This window comes from Oncorhynchus mykiss, chromosome 21 (genome assembly GCF_013265735.2).
Source record: "Oncorhynchus mykiss isolate Arlee chromosome 21, USDA_OmykA_1.1, whole genome shotgun sequence".
Taxonomy (NCBI): domain Eukaryota; kingdom Metazoa; phylum Chordata; class Actinopteri; order Salmoniformes; family Salmonidae; genus Oncorhynchus; species Oncorhynchus mykiss.
In genome coordinates this window covers 38,215,497-38,228,273 of record NC_048585.1, presented here as the reverse complement: position 1 = coordinate 38,228,273, position 12,777 = coordinate 38,215,497, and the positions used below count along the sequence as shown (strand labels likewise).

The 12,777-nt window shown below is 43.6% G+C and overlaps 1 protein-coding gene across 2 annotated transcripts in view; it reads left to right on the top strand.

The window, feature by feature from the left end:
• LOC110500339 (collagen alpha-5(IV) chain) overlaps positions 1-12,777 on the top strand; it is a 92,262-nt gene that overhangs the window by 66,412 nt on the left and 13,073 nt on the right. The window contains exons 33-45 of one of the 2 annotated variants that reach the window (XM_036957764.1): positions 161-250; positions 4,017-4,156; positions 4,742-4,868; positions 5,019-5,198; positions 5,509-5,559; positions 6,003-6,188; positions 8,909-8,917; positions 9,671-9,679; positions 10,222-10,355; positions 10,551-10,623; positions 12,030-12,101; positions 12,305-12,433; positions 12,649-12,747. In XM_036957764.1, the coding sequence (XP_036813659.1) occupies positions 161-250; positions 4,017-4,156; positions 4,742-4,868; positions 5,019-5,198; positions 5,509-5,559; positions 6,003-6,188; positions 8,909-8,917; positions 9,671-9,679; positions 10,222-10,355; positions 10,551-10,623; positions 12,030-12,101; positions 12,305-12,433; positions 12,649-12,747 (1,299 nt within the window). The remainder of the gene's footprint in view (positions 1-160; positions 251-4,016; positions 4,157-4,741; positions 4,869-5,018; positions 5,199-5,508; positions 5,560-6,002; positions 6,189-8,908; positions 8,918-9,670; positions 9,680-10,221; positions 10,356-10,550; positions 10,624-12,029; positions 12,102-12,304; positions 12,434-12,648; positions 12,748-12,777) is intronic. The other variant, XM_036957765.1, reaches the window with a different exon arrangement.

Sequence of the window (12,777 nt, the reverse complement as noted above, 5' to 3'; positions counted from 1 at the left end):
TTTCTTGTTTTATTATGTGTCTTGCATCTTCAGGATGCTCAACCCAAATGGGCTTATAAAACATGCATATTTCCAAGTACCATGCATACCTCAAGATATGTTTCAGCCCCAAAATGTCCTCTACTGAACAGTAACTCCTAATTTCCTCTGCCGTGTTCAGGTCCCAAAGGAGACGCAGGTATCCCTGGAGGATCAGGCTCACCAGGAGCCCCAGGAGCTAAAGGCAACATGGGAGAGATGGGCTTCCCAGGTGGGTATTAGACCGCCCCATATCCCCACCATCATGTGTTATAACCACATATCCCCATCATCACGTTCTATAACCTCATATCCCTACCATCATGTTCTATAACCTCATATCCCCACCATCACCATCATGTTCTATAACCTCATATCCCCACCATCATGTTCTATAACCTCATATCCCTACCATCATGTTCTATAACCTCAAATCCACACCATTATGTTCTATAACCTCATATCCCCACCATCATGTAATATAACCTCATATCCCCACCATCATGTTCTATAACCTCATATCCCCACCATCATGTTCAATAACCTCATATCCCCACCATCATGTTCTATAACCTCATATCCCCACCATCACCATCATGTTCTATAACCTCATATCCCCACCATCATGTTCTATAACCTCATATCCCCACCATTATGTGTTATAACCTCATATCCCACCATCATGTTCTATAACATCATATCCCCACCATCACCATCATGTTCTATAACCTCATATCCCCACCATTATGTTCTATAACCTCATATTCCCACCATCATGTGTTATAACCTCATATCCCACCATCATATTCTATAACCTCATATCCCCACCATCATGTTCTATAACCTCATATCCCCACCATCACCATTATGTTCTATAACCCCATATCCCCACCATCACCATCATGTTCTATAACCTCATATCCCCACCATCATGTTCTATAACCTCATATCCCCACCATCACCATTATGTTCTATAACCCCATATCCCCACCATCACCATCATGTTCTATACCCTCATATCCCCACCATCATGTTCTATAACCTCATATCCCCACCATCATGTTCTATAACCTCATATCCCCACCATCACCATCATGTTCTATAACCTCATATCCTCACCATCACCATCATGTTCTATAACCTCATATCCCCACCATCATGTTCTATAACCTCATATCCCCACCATGACCATTATGTTCTATAACCTCATATCCCCACCATCATGTTCTATAACCTCATATTCCCACCATCATGTGTTATAACCTCATATCCCACCATCATATTCTATAACCTCATATCCCCACCATCATGTTCTATAACCTCATATCCCCACCATCACCATTATGTTCTATAACCCCATATCCCCACCATCACCATCTTGTTCTATAACCTCATATCCCCACCATCACCATCTTGTTCTATAACCTCATATCCCCACCATGACCATTATGTTCTATAACCTCATATCCCCACCATTATGTTCTATAACCTCATATCCCACCATCATATTCTATAACCTCATATCCCCACCATCATGTTATATAACCTCATATCCCCACCATCACCATTATGTTCTATAACCCCATATCCCCACCATCACCACCATGTTCTATAACCTCATATCCCGACCATCATGTTCTATAACCTCATATCCCCACCATCACCATTATGTTCTATAACCCCATATCCCCACCATCACCATCATGTTCTATACCCTCATATCCCCACCATCATGTTCTATAACCTCATATCCCCACCATCATGTTCTATAACCTCATATCCCCACCATCACCATCATGTTCTATAACCTCATATCCTCACCATCACCATCATGTTCTATAACCTCATATCCCCTCCATCATGTTCTATAACCTCATATCCCCACCATCATGTTCTATAACCACATATCCCCACCATCACCATCATGTTCTATAACCTCATATCCCCACCATCACCATCATGTTCTATAACCTCATATCCCCACCATCATGTTCTATAACCTCATATCCCCACCATGACCATTATGTTCTATAACCCCATATCCCCACCATCACCATCATGTTCTATATCCTCACATCCCCACCATCACCATCATGTTCTATAACCTCATATCCCCACCATCATGTTCTATAACCTCATATCCCCACCATCATGTTCTATAACCTCATATCCCCACCATCATGTGTTATAACCTCATATCCCACCATCATGTTCTATAACCTCATATCCCCACCATCATGTTCTATAACCTCATATCCCCACCATCACCATTATGTTCTATAACCCCATATCCCCACCATCACCATCATGTTCTATATCCTCATATCCCCACCATCACCATCATGTTCTATAACCTCATATCCCCACCATCATGTTCTATAACCTCATATCCCCACCATCACCATTATGTTCTATAACCCCATATCCCCACCATCACCATCATGTTCTATAACCTCATATCCCCACCATCATGTTCTATAACCTCATATCCCCACCATCATGTTCTATAACCACATATCCCCACCATCACCATCATGTTCTATAACCTCATATCCTCACCATCACCATCATGTTCTATATCCTCATATCCCCACCATCACCATCATGTTCTATAACCTCATATCCCCACCATCACCATCATGTTCTATAACCTCATATCCCCACCATCACCATCATGTTCTATAACCTCATATCCCCACCATCACCATCATGTTCTATAACCTCATATCCCCACCATCATGTTCTATAACCTCATATCCCCACCATCACCATCATGTTCTATAACCACATATCCCCACCATCACCATCATGTTCTATAACCTCATATCCCCACCATCACCATCATGTTCTATAACCTCATATCCCCACCATCACCATCATGTTCTATAACCTCATATCCCCACCATCACCATCATGTTCTATAACCTCATATCCCCACCATCATGTTCTATAACCTCATATCCCCACCATCACCATCATGTTCTATAACCTCATATCCCCACCATCACCATCATGTTCTATAACCTCATATCCCCACCATCATGTTCTATAACCTCATATCCTCACCATCACCATCATGTTCTATAACCTCATATCCCCACCATCATGTTCTATAACCTCATATCCCCACCATCACCATCATGTTCTATAACCTCATATCCCCACCATCATGTTCTATAACCTCATATCCCCACCATGACCATCATGTTCTATAACCCCATATCCCCACCATCACCATCATGTTCTATAACCACATATCCCCACCATCACCATCATGTTCTATAACCTCATATCCCCACCATCACCATCATGTTCTATAACCTCATATCCCCACCCTCATGTTCTATAACCACATATCCCCACCATCACCATCATGTTCTATAACCTCATATCCCCACCATCACCATCATGTTCTATAACCTCATATCCCCACCATCACCATCATGTTCTATAACCTCATATCCTCACCATCACCATCATGTTCTATAACCTCATATCCCCACCATCATGTTCTATAACCACATATCCCCACCATCACCATCATGTTCTATAACCTCATATCCCCACCATCACCATCATGTTCTATAACCTCATATCCCCACCATCACCATCATGTTCTATAACCTCATATCCCCACCATCACCATCGCCGAAATGTTATGTTTATTGACCTGTCATTCCTATGTTCTACACACTGAAATATAATCAAGAATACTTTTTTTTTTAAATGTAAAGACTTCCCATAACCCCGAGATTTGGCCACTCTCAGCTCTCCATGTTCATAGAAACGCTGGCCGTTATGAATTGACATACCTGAATACATTTATTTTGTTACAGCAGGTGTTCTGTTACAGTTTAATGATGGAAAAAACAAGTATACAAATACAGTTCGAACCATATATTGATTGCTAGATTAATAACAATTAGTTAGAAAGTTGTCACCGAACTCTATTTATCCGACTACACCAATCTTATTGTCCATTTATGATGATGTCACAGGACCCACAGGGGCGAAAGGAACTCCGGGTCAATCAGGTCGGTCGGGTGGACCCGGTAGTTCAGGAGCATCAGGGTTCCCTGGAGCTAAAGGAGAGCCCGGTTCCCCTGGCTTTGGTTCCCCAGGAGCTACAGGTCCCAAGGTATGGAACCCTCTACTCTAGAACCTTTTAGAACCATCTAGAACCGTATAGAACCCGTACCGCATAGAACCGTGTGTACCTTTAAGCATAAGTCTAGATCTCTGTCCAAGTTTAGATGAGTTTACCTGTTTTAAAGGGAACTGTATACTCATTCTGAATGATATTTGAGTAATATGGAAAATCTGCTTCATCGTCTGCAATGCAACTTTATTCCTTTCTCTCCCTCTCTCCTGCTCTCTCTCTCTCTCTCTCTCTCTCTCTCTCCTGCTTTCTCTCTCTCTCTCCTGCTCTCTCTCTCTCTCTCCTGCTCTCTCTCTCTCCTGCTCTCTCTCTCTCTCTCTCTCCTGCTCTCTCTCTCCTGCTCTCTCTCTCTCTCTCTCTCTCCTGCTCTCTCTCCCTCTCTCCTGCTCTCTCTCTCGCTCTCTCTCCTGCTCTCTCTCTCTCTCTCTCCTGCTCTCTCTCTCTCTCTCTCCTGCTCTCTCTCTCTCTCTCTCCTGCTCTCTCTCTCTCTCTCCTGCTCTCTCTCTCTCTCTCTCTCTCTCTCTCTCTCTCTCTATCCCTTATCCCTCTCTCTCTCTCTCTCAGGGTGAGCCCGGTCAGTCAGGATTCCCCGGACAAAACGGAGTAAAAGGAACTCCCGGAACACCAGGTCTTCCAGGGTTTCCTGGCGGCCCTGGCGCCAAAGGTGACCCCGGCCTCCCAGGATTCCAAGGTAACTAATGGTTACGGTGCTACGGTCTAACCACGAGCATTGGCTAGTAAAAGAAGAATCATGTGTATGATATTCTTCCAAGCCTTCATCTCATATCCAGCTACCTATGTCATTAAATCTGTCCGGCTGTCTTTCTGGTACTTCCTCTAGGTTCTCCCGGGATTCCCGGGCCTAAGGGTCTGGATGGTATCCCCGGTAACCCCGGTCTCAGCGGACCACCCGGCCGACCGGGAGAGAACGGCCGTGCCGGATCACCTGGGTTCCCAGGGGACAAGGGTCAGGCGGGTCGTGACGGAATCCCTGGACCAGCGGGAGTCAAAGGAGACCCAGGTAGTTGGCGTAGTCACTTAAAGGAGCAATCTGTGATTGCTACTTAAATTTCTTTACTTTTAAATTATTAATATATACCCATTGATTCTTGAATGATATAACTTATAAATGCCTCATGAGCTTAGTTCAACTGTCGACAATACCCCAAAGTTGTAGTCAAATTGCTAAAACGAAATTATCCAAAATGTAATTGTACACAAGGATTTAGCGCTTGTTATGGTGCTATTAAGCAGTAAGACCAAAGTGTTATATTATTAGATGGATGTCTAAAACGAAACCCTCTTTTTCCCATGATTGTCTTGTCCTACAGGTCTTCCTGGTTTCGGTGGCCCCGGTTCTCCTGGTCTCCCAGGATTACCAGGTGAGACTCACCCCCACCTGACTGACTGTCTTTGTTACTCTCACACAAACCATACATACACTCTACACTAGCTCCTGAATGACAGGCAAACCATCCACTACAGAGAACAGACGGTAGCTGATAACCGACTCTAGACCATATACAACTTAAATAGCATTCGCCATCTATTTTTCTAGCAATAAAAGTCGATAAAAACAACCACTACTACTCTACTAACTACTACTACCAACGTCCTTCAATCACCACTTTACTTGATTTCCGTTGTTTATGCTGTATGTTGACTGTGTGTAAATCCCTCCAGCTGTGTTCTTCCTTTACATCTGTCTATTGCTGGCAGCACCATTTCACCAGGTCACACTCTGAGTGTGTGTCAATGTACTTGGTGAATAAAAGGGATTCCTAATATGAAAGGACCTTGTGTTTTTGCCATCGGTTCCCCACAGGTGCTAAGGGAGATCTTGGCGCCCCTGGTTCTTCCGGTAGCCCTGGCTTCCCTGGTCAGAAGGGAGAGATGGGTTTCTCTGGCCTGCCTGGGTCCCCTGGCAGCGTTGGGCCCCCTGGCGCACCAGGTGTGGCCCTCCAGGGTCCCAAAGGTAACGCCGGCCCCCCCGGACCCCCTGGAAGAGGAGGTATGTTATGAATTGACCACTCCATCACCTTTTAGCCAATGTTGCTGCCTGGTTTTCTGGACATTTTGAAGTCTGGAGCCTCCTGGTTGTAGTGTATGGTATAGTTAAAAGTTTAAAATGTATCAAATCGTGGACTGGGAAGAAAATTCGAAAGATAGATTATTGATATATTTTCTCTCTGACACATGACACACACACACATTGTATACACACACACATACTCAAGTAAAAACCAGGCAGCAAACATGACCTACCTGCAGCTCTTTATGTGAATGCTTTATGTTAATCCCATTGATTTGCATGAGATGTGAACCTCTTTGTCAATCAACACTGGTCCCAGATCAGCTATATGTCACTGAGCATAAACATACACTGTCACTCAAGTCACCATCGTTGTGATACACTGAGCACTGAACCGAACCGATTGTATCACCACCACCACCACTATGCAACCAAACGTCCCCCACCCCCTTACCCCCTCACTACACAATGTTGGGGTGCGCCGCCAACACGCACCAATCACTGTGTCTCCCTCGCCGTCTGGGTTCCAGCTACGCCCCCAACATCAGAGCATGGGGGGTGACCACACGTTGTTGTCTACGTCCTCCATCCATCCATCCATCCAGCCATCTGTTTGTCAATCATCTCTCCATCCTTGTGTCTCCTCACCCCCTCTCCCTCCCCTTTCGGTTGCAGGGGAACGGATCCTGATCTGTCCATCTCTCCACAGGGTTGATGTGCGTGTGTCTTGTGTGTTGTTTGGTGTTTTATATCCTAATTGTCTAATTATGTGACGTTGGTGTGAAGCAGACGAACTAGAGTCAAACCTGTAACAGGTCTAACTATGCATTAGAGAAGGGGTTTCAAAAGCCCAGAAACAAATATTTGGTGGATTCAACAACAAAGAACCTAGACTATCTAGAAACAAGGAGTATCACCACCATTATCTATAAAAGTGAGAAGAGTGTTGTAAGTCAAAGGGGCATCGATGGGTTTGACTGAACGTTTCCAATACAACGTTGGCGTAGTCGGTCAAATAGATCTCACTGACTGCCCATATAGCATTGAACCCCTGTATTATACAGTTAAGGAATGAACTATAAAGTGTTCTCACTCTAGATCAGTGTCATTTATGAAAGGATTAATACACTGTTCAACTGAACACTGATTGATGATTGATTGATTTTATTAGCCAGCCCCCAAAAATATACATATTCACACAATACATACATTTGAAATACTTATTTCCATTGTGGTCCCGAGTCCCTAGACAACAACACAGTGGATCCAGTATTATCAATAGGCTACTGGAGTCTAGGTAAGACTGAGAAGGTTTGACTGTGACTCGTCTCTGTTTCTCCCACAGTGTGTCAGTCGTCTGTTTGTCCTGCATGGGCCATGTGTGTCCAACCGTACCTCAGCACCTGAATCACAACGCCAGACTATAGCACAGAGTTGGGCTCAGTTAAGAACATTAAGACCACAATTAAACATATTTTAATTCCAGATTTAATTCCAACTCCCTTAGACTTATTTACATTGATAAGGTGTCTAAAAGGAGATCACTATAGGTCTATAATCCTCTATACCAGGTGGTGTCAAACTAACTTTGACCTGGTGCCGCATTCGGTCTTGAGGTCCTGAGGGCCGCACTGAAAACCTGTAATATTTTCTCGCAGTCAAAATTTGCAAAAAAATGTAGTCCTCTGTCCATAATTGTTTTTGAATTTTCAGTGCTCCTTGACTTTCTAGCTTTCATTTTGGTTATTGTTAGTGAGCTGCACACCATCAACAACTATATGAATGCAGGTCCATTATAATTTCTACACAGTTTTGATTTGGTTTCAGTAACTTTATATTGAGTTTGTTCTCCCCCCAACCAAAATAATATATATTTAAAAAATTACAAATAAAAAAAATAATGTTTGACACCCCTGCTCTATGCCATCCTCTAAATCGATTTCCTCACATCACTTGCGCTGAACTTTAAGTAAGATTCTTTATCATCTTGATTCTCAAAATATCTCCCAAAAGTGTCTCTTCCATTGGAGAGCTACGAATACACTGATTATACCAAACATTAGGAACACCTTCCACCTTCCCTGTGCCCTCAGAACAGCCACAATATGTCTGGGCATGGACTCTACAAGGTGTCGAAAGCGTTCCACAGGAATACCGGCGCATGTTGACTACAATGCTTCCCACAGATGTGTCAAGTTGGCTGGATGTACTTTGGGTGTTGGACCATTCTTGATACTGTTGAGCAAGAAAAACCCAACAGCGTTGTAGTTCTTGACATAAACCAGTGTGCCTGGCATCTACTACCATACCCCTTTCAAAGGCACTTACATATTTGTTTTGACCATTCACCCTCTGAATGGCACACATACACAATCCATGTCTAAATTGTACAATGATTGAAGTGCTTTTAACAAGTGACATCAATAAGGGATCATAGCTTTCAGCTGGATTCACCTGGTCAGTCTATGTCATGGAAAGAGCATTTGTATAATCAGTGTACATGTACATATATAGTATATTATAGAGAGCTGTATTGAGCCCAGTACTACTAGCCCAGCTCTGTGCCAGGATAGGCGTCATCTCCAGTTGTGGGGGGATGAGAGCGATGGTATGACATGTACTTCCTGTTTCCTGTGTCTTGGCTCCACCCCCTGTGGTGTGGCCCCTCCCCCTCTGATGACACGTTCGTCCGTACCCAGGTCCCGAAGGTCAGAGTTCCAGTACACAGGCATCTGTTCTACTGCATGTTCTCCTGGTCTAGAATACAAATCTAGAACCCTTAACCTCACTGTGTTGCTGATTGATCTTGGATCTTGGATTTAGTATTTATTAATTATTTTCTTCCCTTAATTTTCTTATCCTTCCTTTTTCACTCCTGCTAATCTCACTTTTCTACTGATTGAGTAGTCACACTGGTCAAATAACCATAACTAAAATGATTTGAACTTTTGCTTGAAATTATTTTGGCATGTTTTAGAATGTACAGTATGTGGTAACATACATCTTTCAATAATCAATACCTTTTTTAACAGACACTATTTCTGATGAATGAATTATTGGTTAGCTGACAGACAAACCTCTAACACTACAAACAGTCATTGTCATTCTGTTCAACTTGGAATTGACAAATGTCTTGAAAATGTAGTTGATAAGCATGAATTTAGCATGTACTTTAAAGATAATAAGTTGTTAGCATTTTTTCCATTAACTTCACATATATAAGAACTAGCATTATTTAGCTTTTAGAAATACATTCATTGTATCTTATATGTACCACAGCCAAATCCCAAACAGGTATTCATTTAAATGAAATAACAATATTGAATCACAAACATGAGGTTTGGTTGTGTCAGACGTTAGCCTGATGGTGTATCTATCTATGCTAACTCTTGCCTCTTGTTTTAAACCCTTCACATTCTGCCGCACCGGCTCTGCTATTCCCGGAATTCTGGGATACCTAGGTCCTCCAGGTTAGAATCAATGGTTTGATGATGATGACCTTTGTTGTTCTGTTGTGATGAAACTGATCTGTGTACATTTTGTTTGGCCTGGTCCCAGATCCGTTTGTGCTCTTGCCAACTCGTTGCTGTCATTGTTAGCATGGTAGCACAAACAGACTGGCACTCAGGCTAGCATTTTGTTGATTTGGTTACAACTTAACCATTGTTGATGATTTGTTAACCACATTTTACTTTTCAGGATGGGTTGTGAAGCCTAACAAAAGACTATAGCCTACACAGACACTGTACACCCCGCAATACACAAAACACACTTGAATACACACTCAAGTCTCCTCCTTTATACTGTATTTATGCTGTTTTTAAATAGTTGTATGTACGCATGCAGTTTTATGCTATGTTGACTGTTGATGTTAGTGTTATACTGTAACCATGGAGCTAGATCAACTGGATCTAGTTTTATCTCTATGGTTATTATTATTGTTATTTGTTATAATGTCAGGTTGAGATGAGTGTTATCTCTGACCTCTAACCTTTGACCTATTCGTGTGAAGGTCCTCCTGGCTCCGAAGGTCCCCGTGGCCCTGTCGGCAGCGGAGGGACCAAAGGTGAGAAGGGAATTTCCGGAATTCCTGGATCGCCTGGTTTCCCCGGAGCGAAGGGAGATTTCGGATCGCCCGGATTCCCGGTAAGGAACCAGTCAACTTAGATCCTTGGATCTCCTTCCCCCATTGATAGCAGGATGTGTCAAATATAGACACTTACTCGGGGCATAGGGGCTATGGGCTATGGGTTGGTTTGGGATTGTATGAAGTAAATAAAAAATTCCATCTGGGATTGGGATATTACATGACCCCTGACCTCTCTCCTATCATGTGACCAGGGTAATGCTGGCATTCCTGGTGCCAAAGGGTTGAAGGGAGACATCGGACTGCCTGGAGTTCCCGGATTCCCAGGTCAGTCAGGAATAACATTCCCATTCCTAGTCGATCACCATTCCTAGTCGATTTTTTTAAAATGAGTTTCGCACTGTTGGTGTTAGGTGCACTTGATTCAGCAGCCCTAGTACCGATAAGGCTAAGTGTTTACATTTTGAACCCTTTCATGTGTCTGAAGGTAGAACCCCGCCAAGAGGTCCAGAGAGCAAATCAAGTGTACCTATATTTAATTTTTTTATTTTTTTATTTTACCTTTATTTAACTAGGCAAGTCAGTTAAGAACAAATTCTTATTTTCAATGACGGCCTAGGAACAGTGGGTTAACTGCCTGTTCAGGGGCAGAACGACAGATTTGTACCTTGTCAGCTCGGGGATATGAACTTGCAACCTATAGGCCTACCACTGGCCAATCAGATAGCTCAGATCACTGTGTCTGTCTAGAATGCACAGCAAGGTTGATAATATGAGATTTCAAGACTTTCAAAACCATGACTAGAGAGAGACTCAACGAATACAGCGAAGAGCTGATGTTTTTATAAGTAAGTTTGTGTTTAAGTTGTTACTCCGCACTGTCGACACTTTTGTTCAACACTTTTGTAAGCCATAAAATGTGCGTTCTTCCTACTTCCACTCACCCTACAACCAGCACCTCAGCTGCAACGAATGAGTACAGGACAGTGTTTCGATAAGCTTGCGTTGTTATTATTGGCGGCTTGTAACTTTTTTAATACCGAGGAATATTTCACTTTCTCTGGACTCTCATAGGACTAACATCATGAATTGGTGCATGAGGCAGAAATAATGCAGTTCGACTTAAGTTTCGCCATTAGCTGGAAGACTGTGTCCCCTTTTCTCAGCAGAGGGAGGGAAAAATGAGGGACGGTGGGTCGGGCGAGAGGTAGCTGCTCCCTCCCTCCCTCCTTCCCCTCAGACTGACCATCAGATGCAGGCTGTCTGTCCATAAGAAAAAAAGTGTATTATTATGCTCACTCAGCTGCGCCTCACAAGTAATACAACAAATGATATATTACCAGTGTGATCATATACCTAAAACGTGTAAATAACATTTCAAAATGGTCTGAGAAGAACAATATTGGCAGGGCAATTCAAGTGTAGCCAATATGCAGTGATAATGTATTGGGCCTATAGCCTATTGCACAAACATAATTTCTGCAAAACTGTTTTTAATTGGTTAATGTTAGGTTTAAGTTTTTTAAGTCATGTAAAATAAAAAAGATCTGAGTGGTAGTTCTCGGCTTGAATTTTGAAAAGGTTTGTGACCACTGGTATATGTGAATGTCCCATCATAGGTATCTCTGTTGACAATATTCCCTTATTTCCCTCCCTCTCCACCTCTCTCACTACTCCCTTCCTCTCTCTTTCCTCCCCCCCTCTCTCTCTACATCTCTCCCCCTCTACCCCAGGACCAAAGGGAGATTCTGGAATCCCTGGACCATCTGGTCTCCCTGGAGACCCCGGAGATGGTGGCCCTGCTGGTGAGTCTTCACCCCTCATCCCCTCTGCGCAGGCACACACACACACACACACACACACACACACACACACACACACACACACACACACACATAGACACACCCTGCCAAACACCTACACACACTCCCAAAAACTCTGACTGCCATCTCTGGTGTACCCCGCTCCTCTTCTCTGAAACCTCTCTCGTTGTCATCTTTGATCTCAGGACCCCCAGGTGACCCAGGTTTTGCTCCAGCCCCCATCGTGCTGAAGGGAGAGCGTGGCTCCCCCGGCCCTTCAGGTCTACCAGGCAGCCGTGGCGCCACAGGACCCCCCGGGCTGGAGGGACTCTCAGGTCAGTGGACTGTCACACCCAGTGTCTGTTTGCCATAGGAGAGTTTTATATTCAGTTCATAAAGTTAATTACAATTAGCTTAATATTACCAGAGGATGCTTGAAGCTGCAGTTACCTGCAGTTCGTTATCATTAGCTAGTTACTAGAGCTAGCGAAGAGAGATTTCCACTTGGGAGGTATATGAGGTCACTGATGAGTCCTCTGGTCTGTTCCAGGTCAGCCCGGTCAGCCAGGAGACTCCGGTCCTGAGGGACCCCCAGGATTCAGTGGAGCCTCCGGCCGCAAGGGAGACCCAGGACCCGCCGGACAGCCAGGTAATTCAAATCTCTCTTACACAGACCTAA